The sequence below is a fragment of the Nilaparvata lugens genome, chromosome 8 (assembly GCF_014356525.2).
Source record: "Nilaparvata lugens isolate BPH chromosome 8, ASM1435652v1, whole genome shotgun sequence".
Classification (NCBI taxonomy): domain Eukaryota; kingdom Metazoa; phylum Arthropoda; class Insecta; order Hemiptera; family Delphacidae; genus Nilaparvata; species Nilaparvata lugens.
Window position 1 is genome coordinate 43,775,571 of NC_052511.1, and position 23,410 is coordinate 43,798,980.

General features: G+C 35.7%; 2 protein-coding genes across 2 annotated transcripts; one reads left to right on the plus strand and one right to left on the minus strand.

Moving 5' to 3' along the window:
- Positions 1-2,640: 2,640 nt before the first annotated feature.
- LOC111054005 (cytosolic Fe-S cluster assembly factor NUBP2 homolog) lies at positions 2,641-11,248 on the minus strand. The gene is made up of 5 exons (XM_022340963.2): positions 10,847-11,248; positions 6,795-6,993; positions 5,938-6,049; positions 4,615-4,768; positions 2,641-2,894 (listed from the first exon to the last, which is right to left on the minus strand). Exons 1-5 carry the CDS (start codon positions 10,955-10,957, stop codon positions 2,682-2,684), a joined length of 789 nt encoding a protein of 262 aa, XP_022196655.1. The 5' UTR covers positions 10,958-11,248; the 3' UTR covers positions 2,641-2,681.
- Positions 11,119-22,798, plus strand: LOC111054001 (protein BUD31 homolog). The gene is made up of 4 exons (XM_022340959.2): positions 11,119-11,604; positions 15,614-15,736; positions 16,723-16,889; positions 22,572-22,798. Exons 1-4 carry the CDS (start codon positions 11,511-11,513, stop codon positions 22,620-22,622), a joined length of 435 nt encoding a protein of 144 aa, XP_022196651.1. The 5' UTR covers positions 11,119-11,510; the 3' UTR covers positions 22,623-22,798.
- Positions 22,799-23,410: the final 612 nt, after the last annotated feature.

Genomic DNA, 23,410 nt, shown 5'->3' on the forward strand with positions numbered 1-23,410 from the left:
GATGGTTAGTTATCAACTTTTAAAATTTCATTTTATGTATTTTAATTTGTGTTTCTCATAATTTTTTTTTGTGAAACCTTTTTTAAAGGTTTACCGTAACAGTAACGGGGTAGAAAAGGAAAAAGCTATCTGGTTTGTCTAGTCAGCACTATTAACATATTGGTGTTGCTAAAAAAGCAAAACAAAGCAGAGAGCTATCCTTTTCTAGAAACAAATCAGATACTGTATCATTTTCTGAACAAAGCAGATAGACCTATCCTTTTCTAGCGCGGCAACGTTGCCAGATTTTTTTTGAACAATGTACTAATACGATTAGTTACTAAAACATTCATCTCAATAATTATGAAAATTAATTATAAAATTATTAAGATATGTATTTTCTTGACGAATAGAATATAATTTATTGATTATTATCATTAACAAGACTGAACAGTTAATATTACAACAGATATAACGGAATCAGCTATCTTCTAGATCATTTATTTGAAAATATACATATTTGAGGGCACCAGGAGCTCAATCTTATTATTGCCTCATAACGTACACACTGAGCAGTACAATTTGAAAATCAATACATGAAAAGGAAAAAGTACATAACTTATATTATTGAGTTCAAAGAAGAAACTGAAAACAGTAGAGAAGGTATAAAGGCTTACTGAGCAGTACAGAAAGCAGTGGCAACGCTGTTCTATATGTTTTCCACTGACTTTCACTTTATAACGTGGACCTCCTATATTAAATTATATATTTTGTTATCCCTTCTCAAGGTTTAATAATTGAACGCTTTATTAATATAATATTAGATTTACAGGGATAACTTGAATCAGAGCTATCTACTACAGTGTGAAGAGGGTTGGGTTTTCATAGCTCGGATCCTTGTTGCTTTGTAGATATCATATAGGGTCTTAATTTATGGCTGATGGCATTGTATTCAGCTCATCTTGGCTGCCGGTGAACCATGGTATCCAAAAAGGATATATTTTGGGACCATTGCAGTATCTAATATATGTCAATGACATCTCAAGATTTCTGAATTATGATCTCACTCTCTTCTGAGATACAACTTCATTTATTAACGGGTGACAGTCAGTCTTGATTCTCTGATAGAGAAGGCAGAAACCTGTTTGAGCTGAATAAGTGGTTCAGTTATTATCGCTTAAATTTGAATTCCAGTTTAAGTTCCATTTGAATTCCATAGAGTCCCAAGTTATAGAGCCTTTTCAAGCTATAGTTGCTCAAGGAAATTTCAATGTGCAATTTGACTCAGATCCCACTTTCAAACCAACAAATGTTGTAATTTTCCAAGTCTATGCATGTGTGGTGATATCGTATAATAATTTATCATGCCTATTTTTTATCCAAACTTATTTTTGGCATTATTTTATGGGGCATGGCAGCAGAGTTTGAGGCTATCTTTAAGGCTTTGAGACGGGTCTTTGGCCTATCTCATAGGTGTTTTTGCAGACCCATATTTAAGGAAGCCTTCTCACTTCTCCTTCTCCAGATATTTATGAGTTGGGGCTGGCTGTTTTTGTTTTTAGAAATAAGTATCACTTCGGGGATGGACAGGTGATACATTCATATAACACACTTTTAGAGGTATCATTTACGCGGAGCATGGACTCTCTTTTTTCGAGAAGGGTTCATACTACATAGGAATAAAAATACTTAATGCCTTGCCATAGAGGATTCAGGATAGTGTCACTCTCAAGGGACGTTTACATTAGTCAATTTTACTTGAATTCATGTTTTGTGTGAAATAAATTTATTTGGCAAACTTGAAATCAAGTTTACAAGAACAGAAACTTAATTCCACTCTACCAGTACCAATTGTAGACCATTCTTCAAGTTTTGTAAATTCAAGTGAATGCTGAACATGTCAGATTTTTGGATTGAACTTGAACCTTGAAGGTACAAACCAACCTACAAATAGGAAAAATGAGATGAAAACAGTTGTCAGTCAATGTATAAAAACAAGTAAATATTCAGAATAGAATCTGCAACCAAGGCGGAGCCTAAGCCTTGAATAACCGTAGAAACGTAATGTAAATCCGAAAGTATGAAGAGTAAGAAGAAAACTGAGAGATTAATTAAATTTTTCACTTGATAATTAAATACTTTTAAAATTATGAATACTTGAAATCAAGTAAAATTGACTTTAAGCTTTTAAAATCGCCCATTCAATACAAACGTTAAAGAACTTTAATTCAAGGAAACTTGACTAATTGTAAACCCTACTTACATATTTAATCTGAACATAGTCAATTTGAAAATAGCACAGCATCTATTCTTTTAAACATCTGTCCATATAAAATCGACAAGTTTTGCGAAAAAAATTCATATGTAATTTAAGACATATTCCAATTGAATGAAGTTAACATTTCATACATCTTAAGCTTTGCTTTTGCCACGTGCATTTGTTGTATGAATAAATAAAATAAGGCGATGGAAAAGGAGAAGTGGCAACAATACCTTTTTATCAATCCTAATGACTTTATAACGTAAATCTCAATTTATATATCAACCATTCCTATAAGCAACCAGGCAAAGTTTGCTGCTAGCAGACTGAATGTTGTAATGCCCAGGTCTAACCTGGTATCTGGTATTTGGATACGATAGACGTTAAAATTAAAAACAAAGTTTCAATTAACAAACAACTTATAATAAAACTAGTACAAAATTCAAGATTCGGCAATCGTTGGTTTATGTGCAGTTAGATTGTTGATGATCGATTTGAAGACAGCAGATGTTTGCGACTCTGGCATTGTTTTAATTATGCTCTGTTCAGGCGTTTTCGATACATTTGGATCTATTGGTAGCGTTCCAAGGAAAGACACATTCGCAAGCTCACTGAGAGATTTACCTCCGCCGCTTGAGAATATATTTGTACAGTCCTGCAATTAAAAAAAAACTTATAGCGGTTATTGGCAACTTAATATGCAATGGCTTGTCTTTATAGCATCCTAATTTCAAATTATACATTATTTTTCAGCTTAGGGTTTTTGGCATGATGTTTCTATCTGAACTATTCAAGTATTCTCTTAGCATTAAATTATTAAGAGTAATTTTTTATTATACGATACAGACAACAAGTCGAAAGAAGTACCTTATTACCGCTACGTTGCCGTTGACCAGTTGTCGCTGGATAGGCTGTGCCAATGTTGCTTAGGCCTTATTTTTAATCAGTGGATCCAGGCTTCTTATCTCCTCAGGCAGAAGATTGAAGAGCTTCAGCGCCAACATTGGAAATGATCCCCGAGTCCCTGAAAGCCTACACCTTGGGATGTCAAAGTTCCTTGCTGAGCTGATGTGGTGATAGTGAGTCACACATCTTTGTTCATATCTTCCAATGTTATCCTTTTCATGCACAATTGTAAGCTAGAGGAGAATATGACCAGGTGACACAATGGAGTCGAATACATACTGACTGTAGACGGTCAATATGTTAAGAGCCGAGAACAGTGGTCTGCAGTGCACAAAATCCTAACTGCCTTTTTTTGCAGCAGCAATATTCTTCTCGTCCCTGCCGCATGACCCCACAGTAGAATTCCATAGGTTACATGACTATGGAATAGGGGATGATAGGCGGTAACCAAATAGTCTGATGGGACAGATGTCTTCAATTTTCTCAGAAGGTAAGTGACAACTGTGATATATTCTCGTTCCATGTCAGCTTGGGATCTATCCAGAATCCAAGTAATTTAACTGAGCTTGTACTTACAGGACTAGTATTTTTCAATGTACATATTAGACTTTGTGTCTTGTCCTCGTTCAATTGAAGCCTATTTTCTCTGAACCAGCCTTTAGCTACAGCAAGGAGTCTCTCACACTCCACCTGAACCTGTTCTAAACTTCTTTCCCTTGTCAACAGGGTTGTCATCGGCATACAAGAGAGACTGAGCTCCCAAGTCCAAATCATTGGAAAGAATCAGAAATAACAGAGGACCAAGCACTGAACCTTGTGGGACTCCATGAAGCACATCAAGGTTAGCCGACTGAGCCTTTTCCACCTTTAAAATCTGCTTTCTGTTCTGCAGGTATGACTGTAGAGTACTGAGCACTACACCTTCAACTCCATAGCACTCTAGTTTCTATAGCAGCAAAGTGTGTGATAAGCAATCAAAGGCTTTACTTAAATAACATAGCACCAATCCCATGGAATTTCCTGCCTCAACACACATTGAGCTACGGAATATTGATACAAAATAACAGATCAATGTCTATCAATTGATACATACAATGATAATATAAGTAATCTACTAACAGTACAAAAGGTACTATTCAGAATAAGGAATAGAAGTTTCTCATCAATATTGTATTTGTTTATTTTATTTTTCTGTGCATAGTGTGAAACTCTAATTTCTTGAATTACTTTTATACTTCCTTTCATTATCTTCATAGATTAATCAGTGTGTTGTTTAAGCAATTTACTGAGAATTATTTAATGTCAATAACATACACACTGCAAAATATGAACCATAACATAATGCCAATAAAAAATCTATCATATTGCTAAGAATATAGCTACACTCAATACCTGTTCATTTAGAACATGATACATTTTAATAAAATATATAATTATTTAGAGTAGAATAAGTTTAGAATAATTCTTACCTGACAAGAAGGACAAACAAAGCCGCTCATATTTTCCACAATGCCTAGAACAGGTATGCCGGTTTTACGGCAGAATGTCAGCTCCTTCCTCACATCTTCAATGGCAACGGCTTGAGGAGTGGTCACCAATATGGCACCATCGCACGGAAGAGACCTAATCAACACAAAATTGTCAAACTAATATTACCAAAGTAGAGTTCTTATGATCTGAACAAAACATGAAAATACTAGAATCTAGAATTAATAGATTGTCGTTTGTTCCGTCGATCTGGTGTTGACTCACTCCAAGGGAAAATAAAAATTATTGTAGACTATTATAACACATGACAGAAACTTCAGAACAAGACCGGTTGTGCCACGCAGCCAGGTCAATCGAATACTATTCAGCTAAGTTATAATATATGAATATACTAGGCTGCGTAAATATGATAATATTTATATTCTAAACTCAAAGCGCCAACAAAATTTGCTTCGTTCAAATTTGTCGTCACCTTATTGTGTAAGATGTTTGATCAACCAAACATTTTAGCAAAAGCCAAACAGCGGTAAGCAACACTATATGTACAGGTTTTATTTGCTTGTGTTTTGAAAAAATCAATTAAATTGGGTCACTACATCTGAGTTGAAATGATAAAGTCAGTGGAAATTATGGGAAGAATTGAAGCAAGTTTTTTTAAAAAAAGGTGGAATACAAATAAAAATAATTTTTGAAAGTTATAAACACATATCTAGTCGATTTAAATATGCCACTGCATCTGGCGTAGGAACCAGGAAGTCATCCAGCCTGCCCTCATAAGCTGTTCTTGTGCACTCTTCTACAATGTGTCTTATGGTTTGCACAGCGCCACACTCACAAAAAGACGTTGGACTCTCTGGTAGTTCCATAATTTTTCTACATAGTCTAAAAACAATTTGGAAACTCTGCGGAGCTGGAAGAGGATAGAGCTACTGTATTTGCTTTGTCTAATTGTAGACAAGGATAGCAGACAATGATCACACAATAAGCTTTTCAAAAATTCCTTGACGATTCAGTAATCAGGCAGCGGTGTAATCATAACACAGTTAGCACGGCAATGTAGTTGATAATTTGCCTTGTAGGGGTTCAGTAACTTTCAGTAACCTCGGGACCTTTAGACATATATTCTAAAACCCCTTCAGAGGCCAAAATTAATTATAAATAATGTAGTGCTAAAATGAGAGTAAGCGGTAAAACCCCTAAGAACTCCTAAAACCCCTTCAGAGGCCAAAATTAATTATAAATAATGTAGTGCTAAAATGAGAGTCTAATTACACACTATCTAAACTGATTTAGAGTAATCTTACTTGACATTTTCCATGACTGTTATATGCTCGTCAGAAGTGCCAGGTGGAGTATCCACAATAAGGTAATCAACGTCCTGCCAGTAAATGTCTGACAGGAATGTTTTTATCATTGCTGCAACAGGAAAAATTGTTTTCAAATGAATGATAATACTATTTAAGCTATCATTTTAATAACTTATGGTTATGCTAGTTTTAGCAAATTTAATCTAGATTTTCAATCAATTATTGTAGTTGATGGATTCCTAACAATGGTAAGATATTTTTCCTCGGACTATGGTTTAAACTCTTGGTAAAGATGTCTTAAACTACACTGAACACATATAACGTCTCCAAAGCAGCACTCACATTGGATGCGTTCTCATACAAAATATGATTGTACATAAGCATTGTCGATCAATTTTATTTATAAAAATGGTGAGTTTCTAGAGTAGATTGAGCAGTGAGTAGTGATTGATTGGTGGTGAGTAGTTTGAGGTGTAATTGTGAAAATACACACATTATAAAAGGCGTAATAAACTCTGAACAATGATGAAAAGATATTTTAAAGCTGTATTCAAATGATTTTGAAGTGGAATTATCCAAAAAATTCTTAAATGCATAGTAAGTTGTTGAACTTTTTAATTTAATTGAAAAAGCGAATACAAGTGAAATAATAATCCAAGTATCTTCATGAGAGTAAGTGACGGGACTATTCTACTGGTCACTCTGATAAGGTGGGAAAATGTACAGAATTTCTCTTCATTACGTTTATAAGGCAAAAAAATGTACAGCATTAAACATTATACAACATCAATCAGAAAGTCTAGAGGAAGGATCGCTGTAAGATGGAGTTTTATCCGGAACCTGTTTTCTGTTACCTGTTTTCTTTGGCCCTCTCCAAACTATTCCATCGTTTCTATCTTTCAACAAGAAACCAATAGACATGACTGCCAAAGCTTTATCTTCGTCAGTGTAAACTGGCACCCATCCTTCAGGGCATTTGTGTATTTCATGTCCCTCGAGTTTCAGTAGGTAAGGAATGCTTGGACCACAGATGTCCACATCTAGTAGACCTACCTGAAAAATTATGATTCAAATAAAAAGAAGCCACAAGAACGGTATTGGCTGTTTGGATAAGCCTATTTTAACAATGCTAAAACACGTACGTTTTTTAATACTTTTATTCATTCATCTACAAAGGCAAGTTTCTAGAAGTATTTTAAGCAGATGTGATGAAGAGGGGATCAATGATAATACAAACATTCTCATTTATAATGATTTCATTAATGGAGAAGAGAGATGAAGGTTATGTACTGTGTATTTTTTTCAAAGAATTACAGTTCAAAACAAAAAAGAACAAATTTTCAATTTGAAAAATAATGACTGTGAATGTCCAAAATTAAATTTTGAAATCTATATATCTGAATCTAATACCTAAAATACTAGAATATATCAAATCTAAATATCTAAAGGTATCCAAAATATCTTTCAAGAACATTTACAAAAATATAAGACATCGTCAACAAATTTCAATACAAACGTCGAAGTACGAAATAAGTTGAAATGTAGTTTTGCTGTAGGCTGTGCAGGGTAGTTTTCCTATTGAGAGGTCTGAGAGGTAGTGTTCCCATGCACTACTTCAAGGTATGTCACTTCGCATTCTTTCAGAGCATCTTCTATTGTACTCTGGGGTGGAGCTGCGGATGTTGGAAGTATGCTGTGCATGCGCCTTGCGGGTCATCTGTGGAGCTGGCAGACTGGCTCATTGTCGTCCTCTCTTTGTTAGAGAGAGGATACTTACAGTAGTCTCTCTCTATATTTTTCATGCTCTTTGCAGGACCCATGCGAATGTAGATGAGTTTGCCACCAGGCAGAGTTTTCATGCATATAATACAAAAGGGAGACATAGTTTGGATGTGCCATATCAGAGGTTCAGCAGGACAAGAACTGGCCTTGGCCACCTATCTACAAGAATTTTCAACAAGCTGCCAATAGCAGCAAGAGTGATTCAGTAATTCAGTCCATGACCGGCAGTCGCCAGACAGACTTCGTCAAAATATAAAACAATCAATACACAAATAACTAGAGATGGCTGCAGATAGGTTGTTTCGTGTGGCTCTGTAGATGGACTGCCATAGTAACTCATGAAACAATCTCAAACAGGTCTAAAAGTCTACTGGTCTCATCATCTCTCAATGAGTAGAGAGGGTAGTTGATGAGTTTTTCACGTACCATCCTACAAAACTTCCCATACTCCAGCTCACGAACACAAATTGGCAGTCTGTTAAACATTTTTAGCATCCGTAAGGGGTAGCATTCGTTTGCTTTTGATAGTCTGGTGTACAGTAACTGTATTACCCACAGTATGGCCATTGACTGTCACGCTTCTGATTGGTTAGCCCGGTCACATGGTACAAATCCGCCATTAAGATTCCAAACAAACTTTCAAGTCCTATCTTATAGCATTAGAAATTTGGAACCTATCACTTCTTTTACTGATTGTAAACATATTTTGAACTCACGATGAGTTTGATATAACATTTTCGAAGGGAAACTGATTGGACTTCAATATAGGCAATAAAGAAAATTTTAAAAACACTAATAAAGCTTGAAACATTAATTTCTCTTCCTTCGGACTCATCGCAGACCACTTCTAGAGCTTTCGCGGAAAACTTATTGGGAACCAGTGATCTAGATAAATATGCAGAAAGATAAATTTCAATTTTATTGTATTTCCTCATCCAATTTATTGGATCGAACTTCAAATAATTCAATTTCAAAATACTTTTTGCGGCTCAATTAAATATAACATTTTATGAATTTTTTAACCGTGCTGATTAAGTAAATCTTGACTTCTATTATTGATTCTCTTCAGTACTGAGTACCCTACCCAAAACATGTTCAATAATTGGTCAATAGTTATTGATATAATATGGATTTACAGTTGCATTACCACGAGCTTAAGATTTGAAATATCACTAAATGAGAATAATAATGGTATAATAATGGGCTAAGTGTTTTCTTTTTCAATTGCTTACATGTTTATTAAAATCATTAAGTAGAACTATTGGCTTTTTCACAGTTTATATCCAATGTTGTGTTTACAATATTTTCGTCAGACTTATTGGCTGTCAACTAATAAAACAAAATATTTTAATGTTATGGAATCTATTGAGATGAGAATTCCATCATATTTCTACAGACAGATATGAGAACTTCATTATTTTTTGTCAATGGAACAAAATGTATTACAATATCATGACATATTTCAAAAGCTTTTTGGAGATTCAGGTTTCAGGTTACTTTACCTACCTTTCATTTTTACTCGCTATTATCTACGAATCACTATTTCAAGTTCCAAAACTATATTGGGAATATAGAAAAAACATTAAAGAAATTATATCGAAGTTAATAATCACAAAAATATGCTTTAATAAGTAAAGGCAAGCGATTTTACTCATAATCGCCTATAAGCTCCATTGTAAAATTCAAATATTTGGAATCTTCATGGCGGCGGCGGGGAAAAAAAATTCCAATGGCCATACTGTGGCTAATATAGTTACTGTAGTCTGGTGTAGGGCAGGTCAATGTTGCCTCGTCTCCTGGTATTGTGGTGGTGCAGCTGGCCCCTCTCCTGGTAGGCATGAACCTCACTCCTCAGGATCCGTAGGGAGCTATACATGTACTGACTGTACACTGTCAGTATTTTCAGGCGTTTGAAGATTGGCTGGCAGTGCTCCAGGTAATGCGATGACGTGATGACACGAAGAACTTTCTTCTGTAGAAGGAGAATCCTTTTACAGCTACCCGCATGGCCCCATAGTACTATTCCGTAGCTTATATGACTATGGAACAGCCCATGGTAGGCTGTAATTAAGTAGTTGGCAGGCACATGTTGCTTCAGCTTCCGCATAAAAAACGTCACCCTGGCCAGTCGATTGCACAGCATGCCAATATGTCGATCCCACGATAGAGTGGGGTCTATCACAAAACCCAAGAGATTGACCTCCGCCCCACCATGAGCCTGACCACGTCTTAAGGTGCACAACAGGTTCTGTGTTTTCCCCTCATTTAGACACAGTTTGTTTGATTTAAACCACTGGCAAGCCTCTTCTATAAGAAGATTAGACTGTTCAACAGCAGTTTGGGGGTCCTCATCCTGGGCCAGCAGGGTCCAAGCAAGAGACCTGTCGACCAGAGAATTCAAGGCGCACTGAGGAGATTGCTGGTGGAGAACTTATTGTTTAGCCGTATCGTAGAGTGGTTGCTTGATAATTAGATTTTAGTATGAGTCCAAGGCCCGTATTACATTAGGACACACAGCTAGGTGGCCAGTGGGACATCAGAGAGCCACAATTAGTGGCCAAAGAAACCAATGCTGGTATCCCAGCGTTGGCCGGGATGGCAATCCGAGTAAGACACACGTTGGCGGCCTAGTGTCAATAGAGCAAAATCTGAGAAAATACTAAAAGTTAATTATAAAATAATTTTGCATTAAAAATAATTTTTGGCTCAAGTGTTATAGTTGAGCGACCGCTGTTATTTCAGTTATTATTAAAGATACCGACTCTTTTTAATGCTAGAAAAAAATGTTTAAATGAAAGAGGAGGAAAAAATAAAGTGCGCTAGTTTATTTTGTAACAATTCAAGATAGTTTTAATACTATAAATAGCAGATTAAAAACTAACCTTATTTTAAAGAAAGAGCAACTCTAATGATATTAATCACATTTTAATCATGATTGAATCTTATAATAATATTATTCTTGCAATGTAAGTTTAAGTCGATATCTTTAAAAATAACTTAGATAACAGCGGTTGCCTAACAATTGCACTTATGCCAAATTATGACTTTTGATATTTACATCTTCAATTAGCAGTTTAGAAGTTTAGTAAGGTCTAAAGACTGAATGTAACAACGTTTTACAAACCTTGAAACCACTTTCTTTTAAACCTAATGCTAGTTGAGTGCTTACTGTACTTTTACCTACACCACCTTTACCAGAAAGAATAAGGATGATATGCTTCACTCCATCTAACATGATGGAAATAATATAAAAGAAGCACTAATTTTATCAGTAATCAATGGATCTAATAGGCCCAGCTCAAATATTTTTTGTGAATATAACCTAGAAAGTAAAATTAAACATTTCGCAATTTCGGTTTTTGAATTTCTCAGGTGTCAGGTCAGCTGATCTATGACAGCGACAGTGAATAATGACGTAAGTTCATGAAGAATATTAAATATTGGATTGATTGGTTAAATAATTATTATAAAAGAATCATAACAGAGAAAATTAATTACTTCTCAATTTCTGTTATATGAATTTATCAAACTACATTTATCGATATGAACTTATCGATCATGCGATCAACGTGGTCATGGCTCATGGGGATGGGAGTTGAGCTTGTTGACCAGTAAAATAGGTTATGTTTTCGTCTCAGAGAAAACATTAAAACTCAAAACATTTGTGTAGTAAAAATTTTATTTGAACTAATTATAAGTTTACCCATTTTTTTACTATTGCTTATTCATATTAAAATTCTCAGTTTGTAGTGTCCGTTCGAGTCAGATTTTAGATATACTCTGCTGCAATGCCCAAGGTACGGCGAAGTAAGAAGTCTCCTCCAGAAGGATGGGAATTAATAGAGCCTACGCTAGAAGAATTGGAACAGAAAATGAGAGAAGGTATGTTCATTAAACCCAAATACTTGAAAACTCATTTCTTGATTTGGCCTTAATTGTTTATAAATTTGAATAAAATTTCAAAATACCAACTTACCTAACCTACTCACTATAACTTATAAAAATTTTAGTGAGTTATAACTTGATTACTTACTACTCGATCATTGCTAAAACGTGCAATAACCCGACTAAGTTAACAATAAGTAAACTTACAATACTCAACTATAAGTCAAGTATTATTGTTAACTTATCAACAATAAGATGTTAATAAGTTATTGCTTAAATAATCAATAAACTTGCTTATTTAAAACTTTACATCATTCTTGGAGAATTATCTGTTTTTAAGAAATCCGAATATCAACTAGATTTTTATTGTTGAAAGTAGCCTAATATTTCTTAGAATAGGACACCATCAGTGTAATCTTACGCCGGCTATTGCTTTTGGTAGGGGTTCCCAACATTTTCCAATCAGTAAACAAATTATGTTTTTAAAAATAGCCATGAATATTATCAAACATGAATATATGCTAGTGAATTCAACTTTGTTCTAAAAGGAGTGCGATATGTAATAATTATGGTGTTGAAAATCTTCTTTTAGCTTTAAGACTACTAGGTACCGATTCGTGTGAATTGCTCCTGTTGGGCACTCTGTAGTAGCTGCTGATGTCCTGTGGCTGCAAATAGGGCTGTCAGGGAAAATCATAACAGGCAGCGATTATCTTGTCCACTGCAAAAACCTATTTTGCTCGCTGTAATGATCTTGGTAGCCCGGTTTTGCAACTCCAGTATGTGGACCCATAACATTGGCTAAACGGCCCTACATGAGTAAACCGGGTTTCTTGGTCACTTGCTGGATGTGGCTGGCCCAGCTGAGCTTTAAATCCAGTATGAAGTCCAACAGCTTCACAGATTCCTGATCATGAGGCAGACTTTGCGACAAACTGCAGATGATTCTTTGTGTCTTGCTCTCATTTAGCTGGAACTGATTTACCAGAAACCATAAGATTGAAGACCGCAGATGCTCTGCCGACCTCTCCAACACCCGCTGAAGGTCAATGCCAGATGACAGCAACGATGTATTATCAGCAAGCAGGAGAGTTGCACCATTGTCATCCAGGTCGTTGATCATCACGTTGAACATGGTTGACCCTAGAATTGAACCCTGAGGTAACCCAAAACTCCTGAGGTACCCCAAGGAAGTGGACAGGAAGCAGCTCCACCCAATGATATCACCTGTGTCCTCCCAGCTAGGTACGGTATGATTCCACGATGTTCAGAGCCGAGTCCACAACCCCATAATAGCGATACTTCTTGATCAGTATTTGATGGTCAACACAATCAAATGCTTTGCTCTAATCACACAATGTAAGTGCCATGGTCTCACCATCCTCAAACACAACGAATTTTTTAGCCACTTGATTCACTGTTGTACTGCATCAACAGTTGACCTCCCTCTACGAAAACCAAATTGCATACTTAAAGGTGCGTACAGATATACGCGCCGCGAACATGAGCACTTTTAATCAGCTGATTATATCTGTATTTTTACAGAAACGGTATAAGATATAGATATGAAAAGCTTGGCATCAGCTGATTAAAAGTGAATTGCTCATGTTCGCGGCGCATATGTCTGTACTGTCCACCGCTCGTAACTTGACCTCTGGAAGGAATACAGTCGATCTAGTTTTAGGCGTGACATATGGCACTGGAGAGCCAGGTAGCGAGTACACAAAAGCTGTGGTCTATTTGCCTTCGCTAAATGTAATTGAACAATTTCCATCCCATCAAATTTGTAATTTAACCAGCGATCTAGTAAAATTATATCCTAACGTTTTTAGTCGTTACATAAAATAATAAAGTTTAAGATTCAAGTTCAACTTTCAACTCAGAATTCACACTTCGAATCACTTCCCTACCTTCACTGTGTACAACTTTGTTCTTTATGCGAGAAGTTTCCCCAGTCTGTGACATTGTAAAAATGCTAGTTCTACGGAGGATATTCCACAAAATCACTATAACATAACTATTTTAAAACTAATTTAATAAATCGCTATAACTATTTTATAACGGCTCCTAACTTGATGAAAAATAACACAACATTTCGACGTTTACTCCGGTCAGCTGCGGAAACAAAACTGAAAGCTGAATGGTGAATAGTTTTATTAGTGAGCACGGTTTGTAATCACACTACCGAGTCGTCAACAACATGGCGCCACTCGTTGGTTGTTACTCTCAAAGAACTCCTCAAGTTGGGGTTTGATGACGGCTACAAATACTTACTTACTTACTTGTTACTTGTATTTGTCCTCCTGACAGTCTGAAGGCTGGGGAGTCGTCATCATTATTCACGGCAGGAAATTTCCTCCATGAGCATGTTGTATATGTTGAAATGTATGCTCTTCAACATACTCTGATACTGCATAGTAGGGTCGTGCCAATAGGTATGACTTCAGGCCTCTGGCAAATGCTGCCTCGTCATCCATATCCTTCAGGTCACGCGGCAGTAAATTGAAAAAGTATGATCCTGCATATGTTGGTGAGCAGCTGTATTTCTTCAGTCTATGTTGTGGCAAGTCAAGATTCTTGTTGTTTCGAAGGTCATAGCAGTGTTTTTCCTGTCTTATATACCTTATATACCTCTCTTATAATACCTTTCCAAAGATTGGAGTCATGGATATTGGCCTGGAGCTGATTATGCTCTGGTGATCACCCCTCTTGTACACAGAACGGTTTTTGAGGTCTTCAGAAAGTCAGGAAAGATGGCAGACCTCAGGCAGTCATTCACTGCTGCAACAAGGGGTCCGCAATAGCATTCACCACCTCCAAGCATGAATACAGACATGCCACACACATCAGTGCTCCGATATGGCTTGAAAGAACGGACAATGTTTCTCAGGCCAGGCGAAGTGATGGGGCGGAAGAAACACAGACGATCATGCACTAGTGGAACTCGTGCAGCTAGCAGTTCAACCGGATCACTAGCAACTGTGGGCAGATCGCTCACGATGTTGTTCACCAACTCGACAAAAAGGTTGTTGAATGCATCAGGAGTCGCAAAATCAAGCAGTCTCCTCGGCAAGGACCGATATGAGTGTATACATCCCATCCTGCTATAAAGCAATTTGGTATAAAGCAAGCTTCTTAGCCTGCTCTGCTTATGTTATTTTTATAAATGGATTTGGCACGTCGGTATCTCTCCCTGTCGCTATCGTTGCCATGTTCACACCTATCCTCCAGAGCAAGCATGAGTCCCTTTACCCTGGCAAGAGTGTACCACTCTTGATGACTTCTCATATGGTTCTGTCTCTGCTGTGACTGCTGAGAGCGATATGGTTCTAGTTTTTCAGGAAAACAAAGTTGAATCTTTTCTGGAAATAGTTCAAAAAAAGTCCCAAATGAACCAGAGTCACCAGGGTTCTGCAGCACTTCATCCCAGGGGGGGGGGGCTGGCCTGTGCTTGGTGTATGTGAAGAGGGTACAGTGAAATTCACTACCACATCACCAGGCACCGTCAGCTGTTGGATATACCCAGGAGCCTCGACCGATCACAGGCCAGTTATAAAATTTCTGTCTTGAAATTCTTAAACAAGCTGCCTTCTGGTGTGAAGCAGTTGGATAAGGCCTCCTTCAAGTGAACCGTCAGGAAGCTGCTTTGTGACAAGGCATATTATAATGTAAATGAATTTATGAGTGATGATTTGAATTTTTATTAAAAGTAGACTCTGTTTTGATCTGCCATCTGAATAGTTGTGTATGTAATTAATTCTATTGAAATTGAGTTTTATGACACCATCGATCCCACAAGTGTGGGTAATACAAAAGGTATTAGAGGTATGGGTATATGGTATATGATAGTCATATCCTCTCCTAGCCTGTATGATAGTAATCAAACTCTCAGTAGTCGTCGCCTTTGAAGGTGTTGTTGTAGATATCCTTATTGTGAACAACATTAATATATTCTAATTCTCATATCTCTATACAATTGTGTAATTATAAATGGTAAATATTTCAGCTGAGACTGAACCTCATGAAGGGAAGAGGAAAGTGGAATCCCTGTGGCCTATTTTTAAAATTCATCATCAGAGATCCAGATACATCTACGACCTGTTCTACAGAAGGAAGGCGATCAGTCGAGGTATGTACAGAAATAGGTATTTCATTATTTAATTTTTATTATTTTCCACTCTGTTTCGAAAATGTTATACATTTTTACAAATATACGCGTATTTAATGTTAGGTAACCTATATTTTTATTGAATTTATTACAGCAGAGAATAATGATTTAAACGATTTCCAACTTATGATTCTTGTTTAATCGGTTTTAGAAAATATTGGGGGTGGTAACTTGAACTCTGAAGGGCCGAGGTTTAGACATATAAGAGTTAGTGAGCTGGGTGAATTACGTGCGGTATTCACTTTGCGATTTGTATGTATTATGTGGTGTAGACTTTTGTGGGAAACAAACGACAACTGCGTTAGAATATGAGGGTCTGATGATGCACTGGCGAGCGACAACTGATGGAGCGAGCTGCTCCTTCTCCTCCACGGGCGATGAAGCGGGGTTTGAGGGGGAACATTGCAGGTTATGAATTGGTTATCTATCAATCTATACCACTATATTCATCAAGTTTAATCAGTAGAATAATTCAAACGATACAACAATAGTATCAGATTATAAATATTTAATAACTTATGGGAGAAGCATAAACTTTAGCTTCGATCGTGTGTATTTCAGATAATCATTCACATCTTCAGTCATGCTTTAATCGTTTACACACAGAAGACTTTTTATAGTTATTTATCAATTTCAGACACTTTATTAAAACATAAAAGTTTATGTATTTTCAAAAATTAATTATTGTGTAAGAGGTTCATGAACCAGACTACCGTATATGTTATTGCTGAGGATGACATTAATATTGCGTGTGTTATATTTATTTCATGTCGATCCATTTAAAATTAATTTCACATTTTTACTCTCAATATTTGGATTTTTATCATTTTGGCGTACTCTGTTTACAATCCTAGTCAAGTTTCTCCAGAATCAGAAAGACGTAATGCAGAATGAATATTTTGTAATCTACCATCATAGTATTATACTACTTATAACATTTTTTACAGAACTCTACGACTACTGCCTCCAAGAGAACATAGCGGACAAGAATTTAATTGCAAAATGGAAGAAACAAGGCTATGAAAACCTTTGCTGTCTGCGCTGCATTCAAACAAGAGATACAAATTTTGCTACAAGTTGCATATGCAGAGTTCCCAAGTCGAAATTGGAAGAGGTAAGACCATTTTATTCCGTACAGTTAATAATAACATCTTATTATTAAATATAGCCAATAATACTTTATAAACTATGGTTAGTTCATCTGAATTGAATGTAGATGGTTTGGCGTTTTTACTAGGTTCAATTGAAGAGTACTCGTTGTTTAAGAAATGTTAATAACAGTTCAGTCACTATAGTGAGGTGCACGTTATATTGGCAGTGGAGAAAGATAGGAAAGCAACGTTGCCGAACCTCTGTCTTGGCAATGCCTTCTATAGACGGTAGCTGATACAGGTCTGTTGATGTAATATTAACTGTTCATTCTCGTTTAAAATAATCAGTTATATTTTATTAAACAAGAAATTATATTTTTCAATTATTTAATAATGACTTTTCATATTTAAGATGAAATAATATGTTAATTATCAATTCTACATTGTTAAAAGACGATCTGGCAACTGAGCAAAGCGAGAAAGAGATAGCGCGATCCGCTTTGTTGAATGATAGACAAGGATAGCAATACCGTTGCTAATCAAACACTGCCATTATAACGTGGACCTCACTATATATATATATATAGGGTGATTCTTAATTATGGTAAAATAATTTAATACGTGATAGTAGAGGTAAAAATAAGAAAAAAAGTACTCATAAACATATATCCATAAACGCTTCATTATCGAGCTATACAGGGTGAAAGATTTCGCCCGGAATTCAGTTCCTCTGGTGAAATACACCGATACTGAATTGTTTGGGGACTAGTTTGTGATAAACTTATGCTGGATTAATATGGAAAAATATCTGAAAAATTGAATATAACTAGTCTGGAAGCTGTAGTGTGAGTAGTTTTTGAGAAAAAAATTGAAATATGCAAAAAATCCAAGTAGAAAAACAGACTTCTACGTTTGATGCCCAATAACTTTCTATAATGAACAGTAAACAAATAATTTTTTGCAATAAAAATTGTAGAGAATTTAATTCTCAAAAGAATCATGTAAGTTGTGTAAACTAAATTTAAATAAAAGTTGAATAAAATGTATTCTTATGTAGTACATTACACCACGAAAATTTGCTGTTTTATGAGGAGAGAACTAATAACTCATAGGTTGTAGCTGATTGCAAATAAAATATTCGGTTTTTTATGAAAAGTTTTATTCTTATATGAAAGTAACATATCTAAATGACATTAATCTTATACCAAAAGACTAAAGATGATGTTCAAAGTGACCTCTGTTGTTCTTAATGTATATGTTCAGACGTCTTCTCATCGATTGTCGGACCCGTTCAAATATTCCAGGAGTCTGCTTTATCATTTTTTTTCCGTTCAAAATCCTTAATTGGAGTTCTTCAATGGTATCAATCGGGTATTGTATACTAAGGTTTTCAAGTCTGTGTTTTTCTACTTGGATTTTTTGCATATTTCAATTTTTTTCTCAAAAACTACTCACACTACAGCTTCCAGACTAGTTTTATTCAATTTTTCAGATATTTTTCCATATTAATCCAGCATAAGTTTATCAAAAACTAGTCCCCAAACAATTCAGTATCGGTGTATTTCACCAGAGGAACTGAATTCCAGGCGAAATCTTTCACTCTGTATAGCTCGATAATGAAGCGTTTATGGATATATGTTTATGAGAACTTTTTTTCTTATTTTTACCTCTACTATCACGTATTAAATTATTTTACCATAATTAAGAATCACCCTATATATATATATATATATATATATATATATATATATATATATATATATATATATAAATTAAAACAGGAGACACGATATAAATAGATTGAAAACACTTAAAAACTTACATTAGAAATGGGGGGGGGTGGTCACACAACCGTTGGATTCAAAACTGCAGTCTTCTCGGTTGAGAAAGGAGACACAGTCTCTGAAAATTTCCCCCATTTCTGATGTAAGTTTTTAAGTGTTTTCAGTCTATTTATATCGTGTCTCCTGTTTTAATTTATATTACAAACTTTAAAGTGTCTTCTGTTATGTATAAAATAGCAAGCTTTACGATATAAATAGCAAGCACCAATATATATATATATATATATATATATATATATTATATATATTATATATATATATTGGTGCTTGCTATTTATATTATAGTTCTGATTTTCTTATATTCTTTTTGGATATATAAGAGAAGTCCAAAACCAATTTTTTCATGCAAAATTTCCTTGTGTTAAATAAAGAGTGACCGAAAATTTCGGTTCATTTTCCAGTTTTCAGGTATTTTCGCCAAATCCAGTAATAGGATAGAATAATTTGATCTCGTCTTTTTTCAGTTATGAAATTGTGAATGAAATGAGATCATTCGCATTCGGAACACTCTCTTTCTCCAATGAGTTACAATTTTATAAAATGAGAAAAATTCGAAGAAAAATCCATTGTGTTGAATTTCAGTTTTTGATCAACAATATCTTCCTATTGTTACCATTAAAATGTACCATTCAAGATCCCTCTAGGCGTAATTTTGTGCTCTATAATCTGAGACCAGGTAGAGCGTACTACCTCATGAATATTTCCAGGTACACCCGATAACAATACTCCTTGTATTTTGAAAAAACACCTAATTTTTAGCTTCAACCATCGTCACTAACTTCATTGTCCTCAAACTGAGATTTTGCACAATGACATAGGATCATGCTCTATGAGAATCACCCTTTAGATACATTTTATTTCAGTATTTTCTAGTGGAGAGGCATGCATAAGAACATCTCAAGGTTCAAAATGACAAACACTCATAACTTTTGACACAATGATCGAATCTCCTCCTACTACAGCTCATTCTTCTCGGCTCGTCAAAGCGGTTCCAAATCATGCATCATACGTCAAATTTGGTCGAAAAATGGAAAATTCATCCTTGAGTGTACTTCAACCAAAATTTCCATACACAAAAAATGGCCAATCTCTATATTCAAAGTTATTTATCTAGATAACTGGTTATTATAAAAAATTACCTGATATTGAACTGTAGAATAGAATCTTCTCTTTCATTTGCGATTCATGACAGAATATGTTCGTAAAGTAAGATTCAATTGTTATAAAAATGAAGAAATTTGAGATATTTTCCTCATATTAACAGTCTCGGCAGTTCTCTGATAGGAAACAGTGATTCAAGATGAATTTTAGACAACTGAGCTTGTAGAGGATAAAATTCTCAACATTTTGGAACCAATCATGAGTTTCTATTATGTATTAGACTCGTTTTAGAGACTCTTGATTAACAGTAAAAACGCGAGAAAATGGAAAAACTAAAATCGCCATTTTAACAATGTAACTTTCCAATGGTATAAAAATCGAAAGTATTGTTCATTGGAGTGAGAAAGGGAGAAGATTTCTCACATACTTACTTGATTTTGATATTTTATCAGAAGAATTTCATAAGATATGCAGCTTTGAATGTATAAATTGGTCATTTTTTTAAATATGCCAATAACGTTAATATGAGGAAAATATATTCAATTTCTTGTTTTTTATAACAATCGAATCTTACTATATGCAAATATTTTCTCATGAATCGCTAGCAGCTAATAGAAGAGAAGATTATTCTACAATTCATGATCAGGTGATTTATTTATAATTACGGGTTACCGAGATACATAGCTTTGAATTAAATAAATTGGCCATTTTTTGTGTACGGAAATATGGGTTGAAGTTTACTCAAGGATGATTTCTCCATTTTTCGACCAAATTTGACTTATGATGCATGATTTTGAAACGCCTTGACGAGCTGAGATGATTAAGCTACATTTCGAGGAGAAATGTCACTCATTTTTTAAAAATTGTACTTCAGTACTCATTGAAAATAGAGAGTTCCGAATGATCTCATTTTTTCAGAATTTCATAATCTACAAAAAATCGAGGGCGAATTTCTCTGTCCGCTGACTGGATTTGGCGGAAATAGCTGAAAACTGGAAAATGAACCGAAAATAAGAGGTTTTTGGGTCACTGTATCTTGAATTAGTTCCTTTCGCACCTTTAGAATCATAGGACGGGCATCCGAAAATGTTGGCCATTCCTCTCTGTTGGCTGCAAGCCTCTTGACCTCTGTCCAAGTCTTTCTCTGCTGCCTGCACTCTACCTCAACCGTGGGTGTCATTCCCCATGTCATCCTGGGTGTCCTTATCTACGCAGTCCCTAGAGGTTCCAGCTCAATGCAGCCTTCTCTATTGCACCACTCTTCTTTCCTCAATCCATCTCCACCACTTTCTTCTTCTCAACTCCTCTTGGACTGGATATGGATTTGTTAACTGGTAGAGATTTTCATTGTTGTTTACCTCTGGCCAGTAGATACTAGTGATGCGACGTAGATATCTATTTATCATCATCATCATCATCCACGGATCTTGGCCTCCTCCAGCAATCGCCTCCATTCTACTCTGTCCATGGCAGCTCGTCTCCAATTTCTTACACCAAGCCTCCTTGCATCTTCAGTGACTGAGTCCCTCCATCTCAGTCTTGGTCTTCTTCCTTCCATGTTGTAATTCATGATTCTTTTAGCCGGATATGAGTCATCAGCTCTTTCAACATGGCCTGCCCACATAAGTCTCCCTACTCTGATAATAGCCAGTGCATTAGTGTGGCCGTACATATCATACAGATCCCTATTCTTTTTTCAAAGAATGGGAGATCTATTTATAAAGGTCTGCAACTGCCCCACAAGTCGCCCAGTGATCTTCCATGTTTCACACCCATATAACAGCACTGACTTGACATTTGTATTATAGATCCGAATTTTTGTTGTATATACACTTCTATTTTTCCAGAGCTTGCTCATTTGAATAAAGGTGCCATTCGCTTTTCTAATCCGGCTTCCAATATCTTGATCCGCACCTCCAGTCTTGGTCACTGCACTCCCCAAATAAACAAAGGAACTTACAGTCTGGATACGAGAACCACCCACTTCAAATTACATTGAAAGAAGATGTGTTGCTGCATAAACATTGGGCTAATAAACGAATATCTTCAGTAAAGTCCAGGTCTTCCAACCTCCGTCCTCACCCCACTGCAGTCCTCTCCTTCTCTCTGCTTGAACTCGACTCATAACTCGGTCCAATACCAGAAGGAAAAAACTAGTGATAGCACACAACCCTGACCAACACATGATTTTATCTGGAAGGGCAGAGTGATCTCTCCTCCATGCAGTACATTCATATAGAGCCATAAGTATCGTACTCTGTATCTAGAACAAGCAAATTTTGCATGAAGTAGAACACTTTTTTGAATTTACCCAAATGATGATTAGTTGAATTAAGTTGGCTACTCACCCCCTTAATGATACTGAAATACTTTAAATCTCATCAAATCATCATCGTTTACAAAACCAAAGAATTTTTGTGCATAAAACTTCTGTCATTTCATTTTTTATCATAATCTCTGATAACTTAGATAGATAGGTGCTATATATAAAGTTAGAACACATAAAATAATAACAGTCTATAATGCTGTCACAATTCCACAATACTGCCAGAAATCAACAACTTATAATGATAATTCAAATGATTATATTTGAATTCTAATAATTATAATGATAATTTAAAGAATGATAGTCAACTTAGCCAGTCTAAGGGCCAGTCTAAGGCCACTCTTCCTCTTCTTACAGTTTCTATTGTAACATCTCAATTGCTTCTGTTATAATTGCATTTTCCAAAGTTGATAATATTTCTTATTTGTTGACAGGGTCGTATAGTGGAATGCATACACTGTGGATGCAGAGGGTGTTCCGGTTGAAGTTCCGATTGTCAGAAAGATTTTTTTTATTCAATAGAAGTGTTCTCCAAAAGACATTTTCCAATAATCGTGACTCGTGTGAAAAAGTTGTGGAAGATGTGTCCAACCATTCACTTTGAATTTGATTTTACTATATTAATTTATGTGTATCAATAAATGTATCTACATAAATCATTCTTCCATTGGTTCTTCAGAGCTGAAGCATCTTCTACTGGTCCTCCTATTTTTGTCGATGGGATTTGTTCTGTCTAAATTCAAAGAGTCCCATGAAATTTTAGCGAGCATTCTACTCTCTGAAACATGATATTATTCTCGTTGTCCTGTTATTCCTTTGTTGTTTGTACGTCATTCCTCGTGAACAAGTTACTGCTCATAATAACAATAATATCTTGTGACCTGGCTGGCTCAGGTTTGGTGTCTGAGTTTTCCGGTCGCACCTGATCAATTTCAGGGCCTCCGACATGACCTAAAGACTGTTTCTAGACAGCCGGGAACGACGGCTTGACGTTCCAATCCGAAACACGGGAGTGATCCAAGAAAATGTCTTGCCCGGGAGTGGCCCGACAATAATGTCTTGCTTGGGCCGGGGTTTGAACCCGTCAAAACTTGGTAATATAGAGTCCACAAAAGGTATCACGAAGAAACTGTGTTTTTCGGTAACTGTTATTTATTTTACTATCGGTACAGGTAAACCTCGGTAAACCTCGTTTACTTGTAGGTATTCCGTTTTTTGCAATATTTGAATATTTCATTCGTACTTTCGTGTAGAAATCTGTGATATGAATGAG